Genomic DNA, 18,020 nt, shown 5'->3' with positions numbered 1-18,020 from the left:
TTTGGAGGTTGACTAGGTTAAGGAAGTGGATTAGTGTTTTTGGGAGAAGAGACGGCGCCTGGGGCAAGAGCCTACCCCAAAGAAAAGGGTATCTAAAATGTTCACGGTTCCTTCTTTGCCTCAAAAAGTGACATTTATTCAAAGGAAAAAAAAAAAAAGAAAAAAAGAAAAAAAATGACAAGATGTCCATCCCTTGGCTCCCTTCCCTCCCCCCTCCTGCTTCTCCTCAGCCCCCCAAGGACTGAGAACCCTGGCTGGGGTGAGGTGGCAGGCCAGCCCCTCTCAGATGAGGTCAGCAACATTGAGGGGCATCTCCTCAATGGAGGTGTTGTAGAAGGTCTCAATGTCTCGAAGAGTCCTCTTGTCTTCTTCTGTAACCATGTTAATAGCCACACCTTTACGGCCAAAACGTCCACCCCGACCAATTCTGGAAAACAAGGACACCTCAGGATATGGTAAACAGAAAACAAGAAGCTTCAGCCTGGGGAGGATTGGACATGAGGGGCTGGGTAAATGTACTCACCTGTGGATATAGTTTTCCCTGTTGGTGGGAAGGTCATAGTTGATAACTAAAGAAACCTGCTGCACATCAATTCCTCTGGCCTATGGCAAGGAAAGATGACAGCTTTAGCATGTAAGAAGAGGACATAAGCTACTCAGAGGAACTTGGGACATAAGTATATATGTAGGCAGCCAAAGAAAGGCAAAGGCAATGACAATTCACCTTCTCCACTGAAAAACCTGAGGCATGCCAGATTTTATACCAAGTTGCTACTTTCCTGAAGAGGGGCACTATTAGGCCTCTTGGAGAGGGAATCACCTTGGTATCTTCCTTCCCAGTTCTCTCCAGATTTCCCCCCAACTCACCAGCAGATCAGTGGTAATCAATACTCTGCTAGAGCCAGAGCGGAACTCCCTCATGATTACATCTCGTTCCTTTTGGTCCATATCTCCATGCTAGAACAGGAAACAGAAGAATGAAACAGGCTTATTGGTTCTGAGAACTGGCTACAAGTGGACCACTGACTAATACACACTGCTGGTAAAACAGGTGGGGGTGACTCTTACCATGGCAGAAACAGTGAAGTCTCGGGCGTGCATCTTCTCAGTGAGCCAATCAACCTTTCTTCGGGTGTTGATGAAGATGACTGCCTGGGTGATGGTGAGAGTTTCATACAAATCACAGAGTGTGTCCAGCTTCCACTCCTAAGATGGAGTTGGGGGGAGAAAAAAAATCAGTCAGGGGATATATCCAACAACTCACTACCAGGTCTGCCTCCTGCACCGGGCCCCACCTCTCGTTCCACATTGATGTAGAATTGGCGGATACCCTCCAGAGTCAACTCTTCCTTCTTGACAAGAATCCGAATGGGATCCCTCATGAACTTCTTGGTCACCTCAAGCACATCGGAAGGCATTGTAGCTGACAGCAATACCACCTAACCGGGAAAAAAAGAGCAGCCTCAGGATGGCAGATACTCCATGCCACCTTCCCTAGGTACAACCTAAAACAGAAGCAAATGCATAAAAAAGGTTTGAGGAGAGACTAGAGTTCTTTATGATTCCTCTGGCACCAGATAAGTGCTCTTTTGTTAAAGGATCTGCTATAGAGGCAAGACTCTTAAGTCTTTGTCACCTGGGTGTTACTGTTGAGCTTTTGGAATATATCATAGATCTGGTCCTTGAATCCACGGCTTAACATTTCATCAGCTTCATCCAGTACAAACATCTTGATGTATTTGGGAGCTATACAGGGGGAGGAGGGGGGGAATCAATAGTTATCAGGGAAATGTGAAGTATACTTAACTTTCCCAATAAACAACCATAAAGTTAACAGGTGGTCTGCTCTCAGAATTCAAATTTTGATCCTTTGCCAGGGACCCCCCTTGCCAGGCCAGACAATAGCCCTGGGAAGTAGAACACTACCTGGGCTGAGACAGGGAAGCCAGGCTCAGATGACACGCATGGGGTTCATCATAGAGCAACACTTTCAGGGGAAAACGAGCTTCATTGACAATAATATTGTGGCCAAATGGAAAGACTGGGAAAGTATGCAGAAGAGGAAGTGACCCAGAGGACTAAAAAATTAAAGGATACTCACACAGGTATCTGCGGTTAAGCATATCAAACACACGGCCTGGGGTGCCCACAATGATATGGGGAGCTTCCATCTGCAGCTTCTGCACCTCTGCACGCACATTTGTACCCCCAATGCAGGCATGGCAGGAAGCACCCATGTAATCTCCTAAAGCCATGACTACCTTCTGTATCTGAACCCAGAAAAAGATAAGTTCTCATATATTAACCACAACTGTACCAAGCCCCACTTTAAGTGCTTCTCATGGTCCGCCCCCCCCCCCCCCCCGCAACTAGATATGCACTTTCATGAAAACAACACTTTGAATTTAAACACATTCTGGTTCCTGAGAACTTGTCACTCACCATAACTGCTCTCTGAAATAATTTCAATATGGCTTACCATACTAGACCCCCACACAACTTTCTGAAATCCAATTGTGGCCCACTTATATACTCTTATTTCATAGCATTCAGTTGTATGCATGGAATGACACATACCCATTGTTGCACTGTACAGCTGCCATAAAAACTGTTAGGTGATATATGTTTACTCTTAAAAAGCATATTCTAGACCTAAAGGGCCTAGAATGGAGTTGTACTAGAACTACTTACATTATCACAGAGTAATCACAACACCCCTACAAAATATTTTAAAACCACACCTCCCAAACCTCAGTTAATCTACTTATGAGACCAGTGTTTCTGATCTTTTCCCCTCAAAGACCCAGGAATTATAATTTCATGTGCCTCAGGCATGAAACAGCTCTGGCCACCAATACAGGCATCAAGCTAGGATGAACTAAGGACTATACATCTGCTCTGCCCCTGATTGATATAAGACCAACACCACCAATCAGGTGTCTCCTTGCCCAATACCAGGGGGTCTGTCTATAAAACAGCCACCAAACTTGCTCAGCCAGCCAGGCTCCACCCAAGAACCCTTCCCATTTGATTCAGGAAATGGGTGGAGGAAATGTTTATTATATGTTCGTGTAGATACCTCAGTTCTCCCATGGTGTTGGTGACTGGAGAGCATACTCTGACTTTTAGATTGTACTAATTATTTCTAAATTAGTCCTTCAGGGGAGGGGAAATAAGCTACACCCTTACCTGCTGTGCCAATTCTCTAGTGGGTGCCAGGACCAAGGCTTGGGTGGCCTTTAGATCCAATTCAATCTGTTGCAGAATTGATATGGCAAAAGTGGCTGTTTTTCCTGTCCCAGATTGGGCTTGCGCGATCACATCATAACCTAAAACCAAGAGAAAAATCTTGATATAGTAGAGGGCATACACTTAGGGATCATGGGACATTCAAGGCCTTGCAGAACAAGATAAATAAGCACCCAATGTAGCTATGTGCCAAGCAAAAAGTACTTCACAGACTTGATTCTAACACAACTAGTATACTAATGGGAATAGACTTGACTATTAACCTAGTACTGCATGAAGTAGGCTAGAAATACAGCTGTAAAAACAAGTTATGAGCAGGCTACAACACTACACCCTCATTAAAGCACAGACCAAAAGTCAAGCCAGGATAAACGAAGAGTTACTTTGTCCCTGGCTAAAATGAGACAAACACCACCAAACTAGGTGCAACCAAGATAAGCAACAGTCCAGAACTAGTTTTGGGGCAAAGGAATTTTACCCTTGATACAAGGAAGAATGGCTCGCTGCTGGATGGCAGAGGGCTTCTCAAAACCATAGGCGTAGATGCCACGGAGGAGGGACTCGGAGAGATTCATGTCATCAAAGCTGTCAACAATCTCATTCCAGTTACTCTGTAGGATGCAAAGAAATGATAGTAGAAACAGCGATCTACTCTGGGGCAAACAAGTCTTTTGCCTTCAAAGCTTCAGAGGCAACAACCTTTCCCCTCTCCCTCCAGAGAAGCCAGATGATTCTACACAGCCTAGGAAATCACTCTAAGGGCCAGTCCACATTAAACCATGAGGCTGGAGATTGTAGAAGGGAGTATAGGACTCAATTTAAATGACATAATTTGTCCACACTCTCAGGGATACAAATATCTTGAACAAAGTATAAAAGTTAAGACTTCCTGAGGGCTTAACTACTTCAAAGTTAGGTTATGCATTAAAAATAAATCTCAGGTTCTGGTTTTAAACTTAAGACACTGAAGCACCAATCCAGAAACCAGGAGACACTGCTAAGTGGCATTGCCATTCCCCAAAATGAAAAGCAATGGTGGAAGGGGTCTGATCTCACCTCGATGACGCCTTCAGGCTCCATTCCATCAGGGCCATTGTCTCTGGATCTGTTGATTTAAAGTAGGAGTATGCTGAAGCACGTCAGTAATCCTGACAGCCGGCTATCTACCAGCAACCCACTTTGCATGATTTGGTCTTCACTCCCTGACCCAACCCCCACCAGTTCTTAGAAGACACAGTAATTACTTTACAACTGAGTCAGGCCTTTGCCCCATCCCAGGAGCGGCTCAGGTCATGCCATCCCGACATGGGGTAACCCTCCTAGAAGATCTGGTGGCCTGGAGTACAGGTGCCGCGCTTAAAAGGCTGGGAGGTGGGGCTTTCCACTGGGCCCACGTGTCTCGAGCCTGGCGGATCCAAGGCCAAACGTGTGCACCTCCCATCGCGGCCCCAGCGCTCCGGAAGTCCCGCCCTTCACCTCCCAGAATGGAGAGGACATCCCCTTCCCCCCACGTCATTCCGTGCGTGCCCTCCCCCACTCCCTCCAGCCCATCTCCCCCCCTCGTGGTGCCCGGATGTGGGAGGCCGCGGGCGGTGGCGGCCTCGCGCACAATGAGCCCCAGCCGAGCTAGCTAATGGGGAGATTGCACAACACTTAGAAGCGAAGTGGGCTGGGGGAGGGGAGGACATCAGGCCGCCATGTGCTCGCTCCCTCGACCACCCGGCGGTGTTACCTCCCACCATGGAACAATCCACATCCCGCCCGCCCCCGTCGCGAAATGGCGTCGCCCTCCCCATACCTCAGGGCGCTCACCCCCGAAGGAAAGTGGACCTGCCCATCCGCAGTTTGCCAATTGCCCGGCTTGTGCGGCAAAATGGACCCGCCCGCCCGGCGCCGGGTGGGCTTCTGGCGCCTCACGCGGCTGCTCCTCGGGGTTAGGCTCAGTCCTGGCCGTCAAGAAAACCAGCACACTGAACGGCCGGTTTCTTCTTCCCCGACCCGTATCTCAACGCGACGCAACGACTGGACGTGAGGACCCAGACCCCCCCACCTTGACAAGTGGTACCGCCAGAATCCTGCAGGATCCGAGCGCGCGCAAGACCTCCCTCCGACAGTGAGGCAACCGGACCGTCCGGCTCTGGGGCACGCACGGTTGCGGCCGCCTCTACCTTTCTTTCCCATACTAGGTTACAACCTCGTCTCGGCACTCAGCGCCAAGGCTTTGGGCGCCGTCTCTGGTCGAGGCCTAACGAACCTCGCACTCTAGGCCCTGAAAGCCGGGCTGTTCTCGCCCTCTGCGTGGATCTACCCCGTTCCTCCCTCAGGACCCGTCCTCCCGGCTTGGTTTCCCCGCAACCATTGTGGGCCTCAGTTCCCTCCCACGCAGGGCCCTCGGAAGGGAGCGGCAGGGTAAGTAGCCCCAATCTCTAGAAAATGCCTTCCTTACCGGGGATCCTGACTCGCAGACATGATCCTTAGAAACTAGGGCGGAGTGCCCGCCTATCGACAACTTATAGAGCGCCCGACCCCGCCCCAGCTACGGCATTGGCTTGACCGCCTGGGCCCCGCCTGCCGGCGCTCAGCAACTCCGCGTGACGTTGGTTTGTAGGCGCTTTAGCACGTAGTCACTATTGGATAACTTGAGCGCCTATCAAGTAGGTGGCCCGCCCCACGGCCTCATTGGCTACTGGGCCCGCCCTTCTCACCGGTACGGAAGTGACATACAGGACTCAGGCCTCGAGGCCCGGCAGCCATCTTGGGGCCCTGCGCCTCTACACGTGCAGAGGCGATAGTGCCTTAGTCATGTGGCCTGGTAGGCCCTATCATACAAGGGGGCGAGGTTTCAGCCTCCAGAGACTTCCGGGCTCCCGAGACTTCCACTTCCCTTTGCCTCTCTGCTCCAGGTCACCACTGGGCCCACATTTTTTTTTTTTCTCCAAAGACAGATGGGACAAACCCCGAATGTGTTCTGAATGTACCAGGGATGATGGGATCAGGAGTAATACCCTAGTCGCTGGGAGGATCCCGCTGGCTGGAAGAAAATAGGGATGGAGTAACTGACTTCTGGGCTTAAGAGTATTTGGAGTTGCTGTCACGAATCCTGGCTGGCTCCTTTAAGTGTCACTTTAGTACCTCTCAAGCTCCCTTATTTTTGATAATTACCTACTCTCCCTTCTTCCATCCGTTGCTCCCCTGGGTAGAGGATTGTTTTTGATGACTAAAACATGGTGTTGGCACTGCCTGAGCCAGGGATGGAAAGGCCCCTTTAAGTCTCAAGACCCATAAAAGGGACCTAACAGCACTGACTGGAGGAAAGCCTGAGCTACAACATTACCCCTTAAGTTTGAGGCCCCTTAAGGAAGACCACCACTATGTATCTCCAAAGGATCCTTTATTGACCAGAGCAGGACCGTGGCATTTATATATATATAAAAAAAAGTTTGAAGATCTGGCAGGCAGTAATCCCTTTGCCCGCCCACCACCCCCAGCACAGATTTCCCTGGGACCACCCATACACGTGGAAGGGGATCACTGCCCCACCCAGCCACAAGGCCATCCTCTCCTGTAGAGGGAAAAAGGGGCTTTTCCAAGGCTGCCCCCTGAATGTCAGAAATCAACAAGTATTCTCTCAAAGGAAAAAAAAATACAGAAATCAATTAAAACATTTAAATATGAAAAATAAAAGGGAATTGGGTGGGGAGAGGCAAGAGAGGAAAGGAATTGGAGTTTCTTGGGAAGGAAGGGTCTCCCATGTCCCCCTGCCCATTAATGAATGAGCTTGAGGCCTGGGATACGAGGCTCACACAGTGAGTTTGCAGTGACACAGCTCCTTGTAGATCTGCCGTCGAAGTTTGGGCATGTCCTGCTGGGTGAAGCTGAATGGCTGAGACAGGGCCAGGTGCTTGCAGTACTAGGTGTTAACAAAGCAGGCCATGAGAACCACCTACTGAGCATCCCCTGTGCTACATATTTCATATGAGATATGTCTCATTCAATCTTTCAGAGAACATGCCCATTTCACAAATAGAAGGAGCCATGGTCCTATAGCTTAGGGCTCAAAAAAAGTCTGACTCTAAATCCAATGTTCTTATTTGGTACATGAAATACCTGGTGTTAAGAAAAAGAAAAAACTTTGCAGTGCAGTCAGGAGGCAGGTATATCATAGCCAGAGACCACGGACCAGACCAATGTGGGATGGGGAAGCCAGAAGAGGACCAATGAAACCAGGATTTCTACATTCTATCACATCAGATTACTCCCTGCTCCACAAGTGGCTGTGAGCCAAATGAGGGATGTAGAAGAGCCTCCCATCTCCCTCCCAACCCCATTAACCCAACTGTCATCTACTTACCTGCAACACAAAGGCGCCACAATCACTGTCATTATTCTGCCTGGCCACGTTCTAGAGAATAAAAAGAAGGTAGGCCATTCACCTGGAGACTGCTAGGGAAGTGGCTTCAACCTCTGTCTCTTACCACTATCCCCACCACCAACCCTAAACTCCTTCTCTAGAAACTTACCATTTTGAAGTAACCTTTCCAACCTTGGTGGAAATCCAGCCGGTCTTTCTTCACTGCCTCTGCCTGTAGATACTTGGCAATATGCTATGCAGATGAAGAAAAGGACGTGAACTCATGGTGGTCACAGGCACCAAACCCAGGTTGCTTCTCAGAGTTCTCAGAGAACCCCAAATCCACCCTTCTGCCTGGAATGCCTTACCACTGGACCTCCTCCCCAGTTCTACCCATCTTTCCCTTCCTCCTCACAAACCTTAGGGCAGCGGCGGTTTAGGGTGCGCTGCGAGTCAAAATAGGTGATGGTGCGTCGCCTCACATCAACAGAGATGAGGGACCAATGCACCTCCAAGTGGATGGGGATTAGCAGTAGCTCCTTATTGAAGATGTCCACCTAAGGAGGCAGTGTTGGAGGTCAGGTAAGACAGTACATGAGTCCTGCCTACTGCCATGAGGTTCTAAAGAATGGAGAAGCAGGCAAGGAACACAAGACCCACCCCCTGAATCGCGAGACAAGGCTCAACATCTAGATGTCTAGATTCTTGGGGTTAGGAAGGAAGGCAAGACAGAGGAAGTGGTGTCAGAACAAACACTAGATAGATCAGGATGGGCCAGGTACTTTTCACACATTAAAGGTACAAGTGCTTAGTAGCTAAGCACCCAGGCTAAGGATTCTGGAACCAGACTGCCAGAGTTCAAATCCACTCCTCCATTTATGACCATAGGCAAGCTACTTAATAACTCTATACCTCAGTTCCTTTATCTGTAAGAGGGTGAAAATAATAGCACTTAGATCACCTATTTGTTACGAGGATTAAACTAGTTAATATCCGTAATGCACTAAGAACAATACATGGCACCTAGTAAGTACTCAATCAGTTAACACAACAATCCTTTGAGGATGTTCTCATGTTCAACCTAACAATGAACCTGACTGTGGCCTGAAAAAGGAAAGTAACTGGCCCAAAATCACAAAAGAAATGGCAGAGGTGGGACTCAAATGCAAGTATATAGAAGGCGAAGTTCTTTTCACTGCATGTCACTCTGCCTCTACTGGGAGAAGCAGGCCTTCCAGATCTCTGAGGGTGTAAGCTCTTGAACCCAGGGAAAGAAATTAGGGAATGCTGAGTGGTCCTACATTACTGTAGAAATATCCTGAGCTTTGAATTGGGAGGCAGGGAAACTAACTGGAGGGGAGAAAAGAACTTTTTCCCCCCTCACCAAACTTCTTCCCCCAAGTATTTCACCTAGTAACAGGCCAAAAACCTAGGCATTGTCCTTGATTCCTATCTTTTCTTCATTTCAAACATCTAATCTATCAGATAGTCCTATTGGTTCTACTTGCAAAACTACTTCTATTTCTACCATGACCACACTGGTCCAAGCTTCTCATGTCGACTTCTGTGCTACTCTCTTAAATTTGTCTGCTTCCACTCTTGCCCTCCTTTCAACTTATCTTTGAAATGAGTTCAAAACATGAGGCACTTAACGACCTACTTTAAATTCTTCAATGGCTTCTCAGTACACGTGGAATAAAATCTACCCTGCCCTCCATGCCTTACATAATCTACTCTGTGACCAAATTTTGTATCATTTTCCCTTTGCTCACTCTGTTCCAACCACACAGGCCCCTGTTCCTCAAATGTTCTCTCTCACTTTGTGTCCCATGTACTTGTTATTCCCTTTGCCTAGAACACTCTTCCTCCAAATCTGCACGTGGCTGGCTTATTATTCAAGTCTCAGCTAAGAGAGGCCTTCCAAGATCACCCGATATAAAGTTCCCACTTCCCATGCTACTACATTACTATTTTAATTTGTTCACAGCATTTATCATCAGCTGAAACTCAACTTATTTATTTATTCTCACCCTATAAAGGCAAGAAGGTTTCCTTGTTTGACCCTGTATCCTTAGTGCCTAGAATGGTACCTAGCACAAAGAAGACATTTAATAAATATTTGAAGGACTGAATGAATGGGTTCAGGAAAGAGCTCATAAAAATAGAACTCTAATTCTTCAAAGGCAAGCTATTAACATAAGTAGATGTGACTTCATAACTCACGTTTTTGGTCCACCTTTTCACCCCATCATAACCCTTGGTACGAAGTTTATCGTAGAAGAAACTGTTGAAGAAATGTACCTGTGCCAATGATAAAAAAGAGTTGGATGAAATAAAACCTCAGGCCCTTCAAGTGTCCTCTCCATTTCATTATGGGTTTAAGGACTGCTTTCAACAACCTGCACTCCAATTCACCGAGGATAAAAAACAAACAAACAAACTTGTTTTTAACTTTATCTTAGAGCTTCCCATCCCAATTTGTGGGTTAACCATAGCGGAAAAACACTAAAGACTGGGGAAAAGAAATAGCATTGTTAAGTTCAGGACCAAGATTATGGACTTGAATTTAACAGATTACCTTCTACCACCTCTACCCAGAAACTAGGGCCCTCTTTATGTAAAATGGGACAGACGAAAGGGACTAAAGTAACTGGTTAGGCCTACCTTTTCAGGGACTGTATCCATGACCAGGTCTCCATACATGTTCATCACCTGTGGAGAAGATGGGAGGCAACTTGCCATGGAGGGTGTGACATGGGTACAAGGATCACCCATGAAGAGGGCCCCCGACACCCTGCTCCTTGAATCCCCTCTTGGGCCTATTTCTCTCCTCCTCACCTGGTCATTGAGCCAGTTCTGTCCATACAAGGTCCCCAAATCATCCATGGTCAGCACATGCCGTTTATAGGCCACTCGGAAGCCCCTCACCATGGCATTGCCTGGCATCCGCTGGTATGACTGGATCAGCTGTAGCACCAGGCCCTTCCTGAGTAGGCCAAGGGTGGAGTCACTCAAAAGACAAGGGGGCTAGGGCACACAGAAGTACCTTCTATTGTCTATGATAAGAGCTAAACTAATCCCTCCCCTCCCTCTTTTTTGTGTCAAGGGTCCTTTCGAGACCTGCCAAAGGCCTACTCCTCAGAAAGAAGCATATGAACACTCAGATATATACAGTATTTCAGGATCCCAGGCAAAGACCCTCCCAGTCGGCTTACAGGGACTTGGCACCTTGCCTGCAGATTACCCTGCTTCAGTTCTAGCTTCCTCCTTCTTCCCAAGTACATCCCTATGACAGAAAAAGCAGCAGCATTCTCTCCCCATCCCCTAAATCCCAACCCTTTTCTAAAGGGCATCTCTTTCATGCCTCACCTGGAAGGCGTAGAAAACTCCTGCTGGAAAATGTCCTCCAATTTCTCTACTACCTCATCAGTGCTAAGGGGGATGAGGCTGCCGTAAGTTTGAAGGAATTCATCTAAGATGCCTGAATGGAGGAGGGAGAGAGTACTAGAGTAAGACCTCCAGACTCTGATCTAGGAGTCCGCTGAGGAAAGAGACTAGGTCCTCCAGGGTTCCTTACTCTGCACGCAGGTCACATGCTCCTCCCGCAGGGGGCTATGCTGGCCAGTTTTCTCCCCAGGCTGCTCTGCCTCTTCTGCAGTGTCCAAATCTGAGCCCTGAAAAAGCTCCTGGGCCACATGGTCCCCGATGCTGCACACATTACTGATGAGGATGCTGGCATCAGGGGGTGCCAGACTTCGCTCCCCTTCTGTCCCAGGTGGTCCCCCAAAGCCGTTGGGCAGAGTACAAGAGAGGAGGCCTGTAGGGCAGGGGAACAGGATGGGGATGAAAAATTGACTCAGATCAAAGGAAAATGGGAAGACAAACTCTAAGGAATGGAGATCCTACAGCATAAGATAAGCATGTCTAAGAGGTTATAAAGGGATAAAGAAGAAGAGTTGCTACAGTTAACCCTTGAATAACATGGGGGTTAGGAACACCACACCCCCCTCACATGTGTGTAACTTTTAACTCCCCCCCAAAATTCAGTTGTCCCACAGTATCCGTGGGGGATTGGTTCCAGGATCCCTGTGTATACCAAAACTCACGTATGCTCAAATCCCTTACATTAAATGGCAGAGAGCAATGCATACAGTCGAGCTTCTGCATCTGTGGATTCCCAACCACGGATCAAAATAGTCTTTGATTCACAAGTGGTTGAATTCACAAATGTGAAACCCGCAGACACGGAGGGCCAACTCTAAATATAAGTGGACCCAAACAGTTCAAACCCACTCTAAGGGTCAACTCTACTCATAGGAGAAAAGATTAGGAGTCAGAGAGATGCACCTAGCACAGTACCTGGCATATAGCAAAGGCTCAATAAATACTCAGAAAGCCTAAATTGTTTAGTGTGATTCTTCAAAAAAGAAATATTCTGAGTGAGAATACCACACAACTATATAGGTGATGTACACTCCAGTACTCAGTCCCATCCCCTCACTATGAGAATAAGGAGATGCACATGCAAGAGCCCTTATCCTCAAAGGCCAAATGAAAAGGAATTTCAAGTGGGTAAGACTGACTTTTCTAGACCATGTCTCCCCTTTTCATCTACACACAGAATGAACACCTACTTAAGGATTCTGTATCCTAGCCTTCACTACCTCCCCTGACTTTGTTTCTGCTCAAAGTGGGGCTTAAGACATTGCACAGTTATTCTGGACCCCCCCACCACCACCACTGCCCTCACTGCCATCCTACTTTCCTTAGGCCCAGTTTTAATCACAGCAAGAGGCTCCTGGTTCTCCAGGATCTTAGCCCTCCCCATTCCCTCCTCCACCCTCTTCCCACCTTACCCGAGTCAGGGTCCAGAGGAGACTTTGGAGTCCACCTTAATCCATCTTCCTCCATGGGGGGCCCAGAGGACACTGGTGGAGACCCTCTCACCCCATCCTCAGCCATGAGAGCACCTAGCAGACCCAGCCGAGGGGGAGGTGGCCCCCTGGGGGAGTCAAAACGACAGCAGGGGGATGGCACCTGTGGTGTCGCACCCCCTTCCTGGGGTGAAAGATGGTTCTTGGGGTGTGCAAGGCTCCGCCGTCGGCCCCGGTGGCGCCCCCAAAGCTTCCAGTGGAATGTCAACGAGGTGCTTTTTGAGTAGAGCAGCATCTGGAAGGCTCTCATAGCTCTGCGACGGCGCTGTGAGCAGATTTTTCGATGAGTAGGGCGGGGAGGGCGAGGCCGCTGTGTGGCTCCCAGCTGACCCCATCTGGGGGGCAGCCTCCAAGCTGCTACTTCCTCTTCCTCATCTTCCTCATCCTCCTCCTCTTCCTCCTCTTCACTAGCTGAGGCATCAAAAGAAGGCCGAGGGACAGGGAGGCGTCTGGCTGGCACTGTGGTCCCTGACCCAGGATCTGGCCCAAACCCTCCACCTGATTTGAGTCGGGGTTTGGGGGGTGGCGGCCAACGAAGACGCTCCCGCCTAGGACTTGAGTAAGCTGGGGCTATGCCAGGTCCTGAAGGCTCAGGCCCCCAAGGCCCAGTTCCTTGTATAGTCTCTTTCATCTTCCAGTAGCCTGTAAAAAAAAGGAGTGTCAAAATCCAAACATTCTGTACCCCAGATCCTGCCTTTCTTCCTCAGCATGCCTGTTTTGGAAACAGATGCAAATAAACTAGGACTCAGAGAGGTGCAAAAAGGAGAGAGGAAAAACCAAAAAAAACCTAACCAGATCTTCCGGTTAACATGGTCCACAAGGGAATCTTTAACATCTGTACCATCATCTCTCCCCTACCCAGATAGAGACATGGGTGAATGGCTAAAGCAGCAGGCTTTGGGGATCTTATTTGGTCAAACCCAGTATTTTCAGGTTGTACTAATCTGTTTTAACAACAGTAGGAGTGTTCCCAATTGAGAGCCAAATAAGGGATATGGCTCAGCACGAGGATACTTTGACATGGTACATGAGAACACAACTTCCACAGGGAAACCGTGCTCTAGTGTGGGAAGGGAGTTTTCTACCATCCTGGAATGAACTGGGCAGAGGGGGAACGCTCAGATCATCTCGGGAGGGAATAGGGATGCCACGGTTATGGTTCAGGTAGTAGAATTTAATGACAAGGGAAGAATTTTAAAGTAAACTGAAGAAAAACAGAATCGGTGCTTAAGCAGCCGAATCAAGGCCCTGGGAAAGAATTGAGCCGCGCGAGCCAGGACGGCCCAGCCCCCTCTCCTGCTCTGTCCCCGGGGACCAGAATGCGTCCCAGCACCGGTACAGTCCTACAGGCTCGGACGGCTCAGAGCGCGAGGGCCTTAAGAAACCCCTTCAAGGGCCTCCTGGACCCCGGTTAGGTGAGAATGAGGTCCAGGAATGGGAGAGGCCGGGGCAGGGCTGGGGGGGGAGGGGAAGGGGCGTCCTCACCGGGAGCGGTGCAGCCGGACTGACGGGCCCGAGGGCGGGCGTCTCCGGCCTCAGGCTTCCCGGCTCATCTCTCCGGTGACGGCGGAGGCCCCGCCACTCCTGCTGTCTTCAGGCGTAGCGTCTCGATTCAGGATTCCAACGCTTCTGGGCCGCGCGCCGCGCCGCTGAGCCGCTATGCCGCGGCCGCCTCTTGCTCTGCTTCAGCTTCCACCTCCACCACCTCCCCCTCCTCCTCCTGTTTCCCCTCCCGCGAGCCCCAGGCCCACCGGCGGTGGCGGCGCACGATAACTACGTCACACTCGGCGAACAGCGCCGGCGCGGCCACCACGCGCCTAGTCCCGCCTACCCATGAACGTAGACGCCACGGGATCGTTCCGCCCCCGAGCCCCACGCAGGGCTGCGCTTACGCACACCCACTGACCTATGCTGCGCGCGACGACCCCACCACTCGTCCTTTTGCGCCTGCGCGTGCCATGGTGCCAGATTGCGTGGTTCTCCTCTCAGTCCTAGGAACCCGGGCGGGTGCTTTTGGTATAGTGGGGTGCGCCAGGGGAGTACCGGGAGGGCAGGAGATCGTGGGTGAAGGAAAGGGGCTCAGGCACGGCAGGGGGGGAAATGGATCCGAGGTATCATTTATTCTCTTTTATTTAACTTTAAGCAGGGCTTGAGCAGAAAAGACCTCAAGAGTGAGGCAAGACCAGCGTCAGACATACGATTCATCCAAGGATCCCCGGCGTCCCGTCTCAGCCCACAGGGGCTTGGAGTGGCCTGCCACGCCAGGGGAATGCAGAGCATGAGAGGCAAAACTTGAAACCCAGAGAGTAACATGGCTGCAAGGGGATCGTCGTCATCCGACACCCCCATAATAAATACACCTCTGGAGATAGTGATGGAAACTAAGGCGCAGTAGATCTAGGAAAGTGAGGATGAGGCTTCCTGTGGGGTGAAGAGACAGGGTACCTCGAGGCAGGTGTGGCAAAGGGAACCAGGAGTTTTCCTGAGCGTAGGGAGGCTTTATGGACTTCTGCTAACAGGATGATTCTCTCAAACTGCCGCTAGATGGTGGTGCTGTTCTGGAAGCATTCCAGTGGGACCCAAAGCAGGTCTAGATAATGCCTGGTATTCACTCCACCCTTCCACAGCCCCAAGAACATGGGGCTAGATGGGAGAAAAAAAGCAAGATATTCTACCTCCTTAATATTCATGAAATCAAAGTCTAGGGGTTGAGGTTGGAAAAGAAAAAGGGAGGAACAGAGAGTTATCAAGCTGAGGGTTCCAGTTAAACCCAGAAGAGGTCTCTGTTGGTTCCCATTCCGTCTTTTGTCTAGTCAGCTTTTGGCTGTCTCCTATATCTTCCAAGCCCAGAACCACCTTTTATAACAATCACAGTTTCACAAACCCCAGGAAGGTTCCATGTGGAGAGAGGCTAAGTTTCGCCCTTGCTCGGGGGACTATGACACTCAGAATATCCCCTTGGTGTAAATGGAAGACACCTGAGAAAAGAGAGGAGATAGATGCTCAGTGAAGCACAGCCATGCAGATACTCTGATGTTTTGCCCTCCCCCAGTTCAACCTTTTTCTACTTCCTATAAGAACCTAGGTATTCTCTCTCCTTTGTTCCTTAGATCCATCTCTACATAAGGCTTCCAACCCTCTGTCATAGCTCTCTCACCACTGCCCCCAGGTCAGTTATGTCCTGCTCTTCTCACATCCATCTCCCCACTGCCCACAGAGCTGTTACCTGCACTGTAGCAGCTATTGTAGGCCCAGTCTGGGTTGGAGGGCATACTTCGTATACATCGGAATAGAGTCTCCTGCTTTCCCTGGCCCTCCCTTGACACCACCTGACCCATGGTGAAAGTCACATCATGAAACAGGACCTGGCAAGGAAGGGAGGAGATGTTGAAAAAAACAGGATGGTTTTCAGTTCTGGGAGGCGTCAGGAGTGCTGACAAGGGAGCCAAGGAATAAAGGAGGGTCTTCTAAGTTTGGTATGAACAGAAGGTTGAGAATCCTCAGTACTAGGGCATAAGGCTCTGGAAGAACAGGCCTACAGGCCCCCAAGCTCCCATGTGAGGCTTAACGTTTGTTTGGGGTTACCTGGCTGTACAGCAGATAAACTCCAGTGTCCCAGACTCGAACCACATATCCTTGGGCCTCCAGACCTCTCCCACGCTTAAGAGCTGGTTGCCACATCACCTCTGTCACATCAGAATCCTCTGGAGGTGAGGAGTGTGGCAGTTAGGATTTCTGTGCATTCTTACTTTGCACCTTTAAGATTCTCTTGGGCCCCATTACCAGCCCCAAAGTCCCCAGGCCTTACCTTTCCCCCAAAAGCCATTTAAAATAGTGCTCACCCTTGGAGGTAATGTTAATGGGAACAAGGTGCAGAACTGAGTGCTTCTCTGAGGAAAGAAGGGGGAAATCTCAGCAATGTTCACCTACCCCACTTGCCCTGTTGTCAGCCCTCCACCCTCACCCTGACTTGGGGTAACAGTCTCCAAGTCTTCATGCTACTTGATCACCTCCCACCCATCTGCACCCTGAAGGTCTCACTCTTCTGCTTATGGGTGAGCACTGCTCTCTTTCTCCGGGATCTCTCCCCATTCTCCAGGGCTTCCAGGCTGCCGGGGCTCTGTGCACGGGAAGAAAGTCAGGGTTAGGTGAAGATGCAAGGGTCCCAGACAACCTTTCTTCCCAGCCCTCCCCCTGCCCCAGGAATGCCTCACATCTCTTATGCACCTTTCCCTAGCAGCCTGTCTTGGTGCTGGCTGTCCTCCAGGATCTGGTAGGTACGAGAAGCATTAATCTTTAACAATTTCCTTTCCTGGAATGGCTGCTCTTTTGACCTCCAAACCTGGGACCCTCTCTTGTACCCACTAGAAACTTTGCAGACCAGGAAGCTAGAACCAAGAGTGCCAGAGACGACCCTGCCACCAATTCTTCTCTCCCAGACACCCTTCCCCCTCACTCACCTGCTCCTGGAGGCTCAGCCATGGATACCCTTCCCCCTTTTCAGAGGGCCCTCTAGTCATCTGCAGCCGGGTCACCTCTCTTCTTAGGATTTGCAGCTCTGTTTGTTGGGTCAGTAGAGCCATGGCACAAGCCACAGCCCCCAGAGCTGCCCCCCAACTCAACCAGAGGGCAACTGAGAGTGCCGGCTCTCGGACCCGGCCCCCCATGTCTCTTGGGGGCCCTGTGGGGGCTAGAAAAGGAGATGAGGCTGGCATGAGCTGGGGGCCCTGCCAACAGCTGTGGCCTCAGGAGTGGGTGGCAAGGAGGTAGCAGGGAGGGTGGGGGTGCAGGCAGTGGTGCAGAAGGGAAGAAGGGCGTTACGCAAGGGAGAAATAAAAAGGAACTTGAGAATTAAAAGGAAGGAGTAGGAAAGCAAGCTAGGGTAACTGTTGGTGCTCCTGGCACTTGGCTGTGGGGCCAGTGTTGTCTTGAGACCCCCACCCTCCTCCAGCCTTAGGAGAATTTAGCGCCAGTCTCTCTAGGAAGCACGGGGCTGCCAGTGACACCCAGGAGGAGCGGCCAAAGCACAGGAACCCTGGGGCGGCCCCAGAAGTGGGGGAGGGGATGTTGGCTGGCTGTGGGGCATGGTGCCAGGAGCAAGGATGAAGGGACAAGCTCCGCAGTGTTGAGGGTCAAGGGATGAGGGTAGAAGACCCTCTGGCTCAGGCCCAGGAGAGATCTCTGGGGAAGTTTGCTAGGAATGACTAAAGGTAAGAAAGGAGGGGAGAGAGCCAGTGCAGAGAACCAGGATCTCTGAAGCAAGAAACTGGCTGAGATCTGGGGTTAAGGCCAGGCCGGGTGTGTTGGAATAAGGCCTGCACTACTCCCTGTGCTGAACTTGGCAAACAGGACTTCCTGTTTCCCGAGAAAAGCTTACATAAGGCTCTGGATGAAGAGAAAAAGACAGCTCTAAGCACGGTACCATTGTAGGATTCCCTCCCCTGGATCCTAGGGTCGAGGTTCCCATGTTGCTGGGCCCAAATGTC

General features: G+C 50.1%; 3 protein-coding genes, 2 non-coding genes and 1 pseudogene across 6 annotated transcripts; all 6 read right to left on the bottom strand.

Moving 5' to 3' along the window:
• Positions 1 to 100: 100 nt before the first annotated feature.
• On the bottom strand, positions 101 to 5,771 carry EIF4A1 (eukaryotic translation initiation factor 4A1). Its single transcript, XM_036269891.1, has 11 exons — positions 5,696 to 5,771; positions 4,306 to 4,354; positions 3,728 to 3,860; positions 3,190 to 3,329; positions 2,102 to 2,270; positions 1,637 to 1,746; positions 1,296 to 1,439; positions 1,069 to 1,206; positions 868 to 957; positions 524 to 603; positions 101 to 427 (listed from the first exon to the last, which is right to left on the bottom strand). The coding sequence occupies exons 1-11, from the start codon at positions 5,716 to 5,718 to the stop codon at positions 283 to 285; spliced, it is 1,221 nt and encodes a 406-aa protein (XP_036125784.1). The 5' UTR covers positions 5,719 to 5,771; the 3' UTR covers positions 101 to 282.
• Positions 682 to 827, bottom strand: LOC118635137. The gene has a single exon (XR_004960475.1). It is a non-coding gene; the product is annotated as a small nucleolar RNA SNORA67 (small nucleolar RNA).
• Positions 1,845 to 1,983, bottom strand: LOC118635172. Its single transcript, XR_004960505.1, has one exon. It is a non-coding gene; the product is annotated as a small nucleolar RNA SNORD10 (small nucleolar RNA).
• On the bottom strand, positions 2,819 to 2,963 carry LOC118635156 (annotated as a pseudogene).
• An 837-nt stretch (positions 5,772 to 6,608) lies between the features above and the next one.
• SENP3 (SUMO specific peptidase 3) lies at positions 6,609 to 14,255 on the bottom strand. Of its 2 annotated transcripts, XM_036269890.1 has the most exons (11): positions 14,020 to 14,255; positions 12,457 to 13,176; positions 11,178 to 11,417; positions 10,970 to 11,081; positions 10,439 to 10,586; positions 10,265 to 10,312; positions 9,824 to 9,901; positions 8,020 to 8,157; positions 7,770 to 7,853; positions 7,601 to 7,651; positions 6,624 to 7,159 (listed from the first exon to the last, which is right to left on the bottom strand). In XM_036269890.1, the coding sequence occupies exons 2-11, from the start codon at positions 13,163 to 13,165 to the stop codon at positions 7,049 to 7,051; spliced, it is 1,719 nt and encodes a 572-aa protein (XP_036125783.1). In that variant the 5' UTR covers positions 13,166 to 13,176; positions 14,020 to 14,255; the 3' UTR covers positions 6,624 to 7,048. The 2 variants fall into 2 exon arrangements, with proteins under 2 accessions (XP_036125782.1, XP_036125783.1); XM_036269889.1 differs by having other exon boundaries at positions 6,609 to 7,159; positions 10,265 to 10,586; positions 14,020 to 14,206.
• Positions 14,256 to 15,402: 1,147 nt separating this feature from the next.
• TNFSF13 (TNF superfamily member 13) lies at positions 15,403 to 18,003 on the bottom strand. Its single transcript, XM_036269373.1, has 6 exons — positions 16,995 to 18,003; positions 16,576 to 16,654; positions 16,377 to 16,424; positions 16,120 to 16,238; positions 15,761 to 15,899; positions 15,403 to 15,512 (listed from the first exon to the last, which is right to left on the bottom strand). The coding sequence occupies exons 1-6, from the start codon at positions 17,247 to 17,249 to the stop codon at positions 15,403 to 15,405; spliced, it is 750 nt and encodes a 249-aa protein (XP_036125266.1). The 5' UTR covers positions 17,250 to 18,003.
• Between the last annotated feature and the right edge of the window lie 17 nt (positions 18,004 to 18,020).

Source organism: Molossus molossus, unplaced genomic scaffold, assembly GCF_014108415.1.
Source record: "Molossus molossus isolate mMolMol1 unplaced genomic scaffold, mMolMol1.p scaffold_m16_p_19, whole genome shotgun sequence".
In the NCBI taxonomy this organism is placed as follows: domain Eukaryota; kingdom Metazoa; phylum Chordata; class Mammalia; order Chiroptera; family Molossidae; genus Molossus; species Molossus molossus.
Note: the sequence above shows the minus strand (reverse complement) of the source record. Positions and strands in the feature narration are given on the sequence as shown.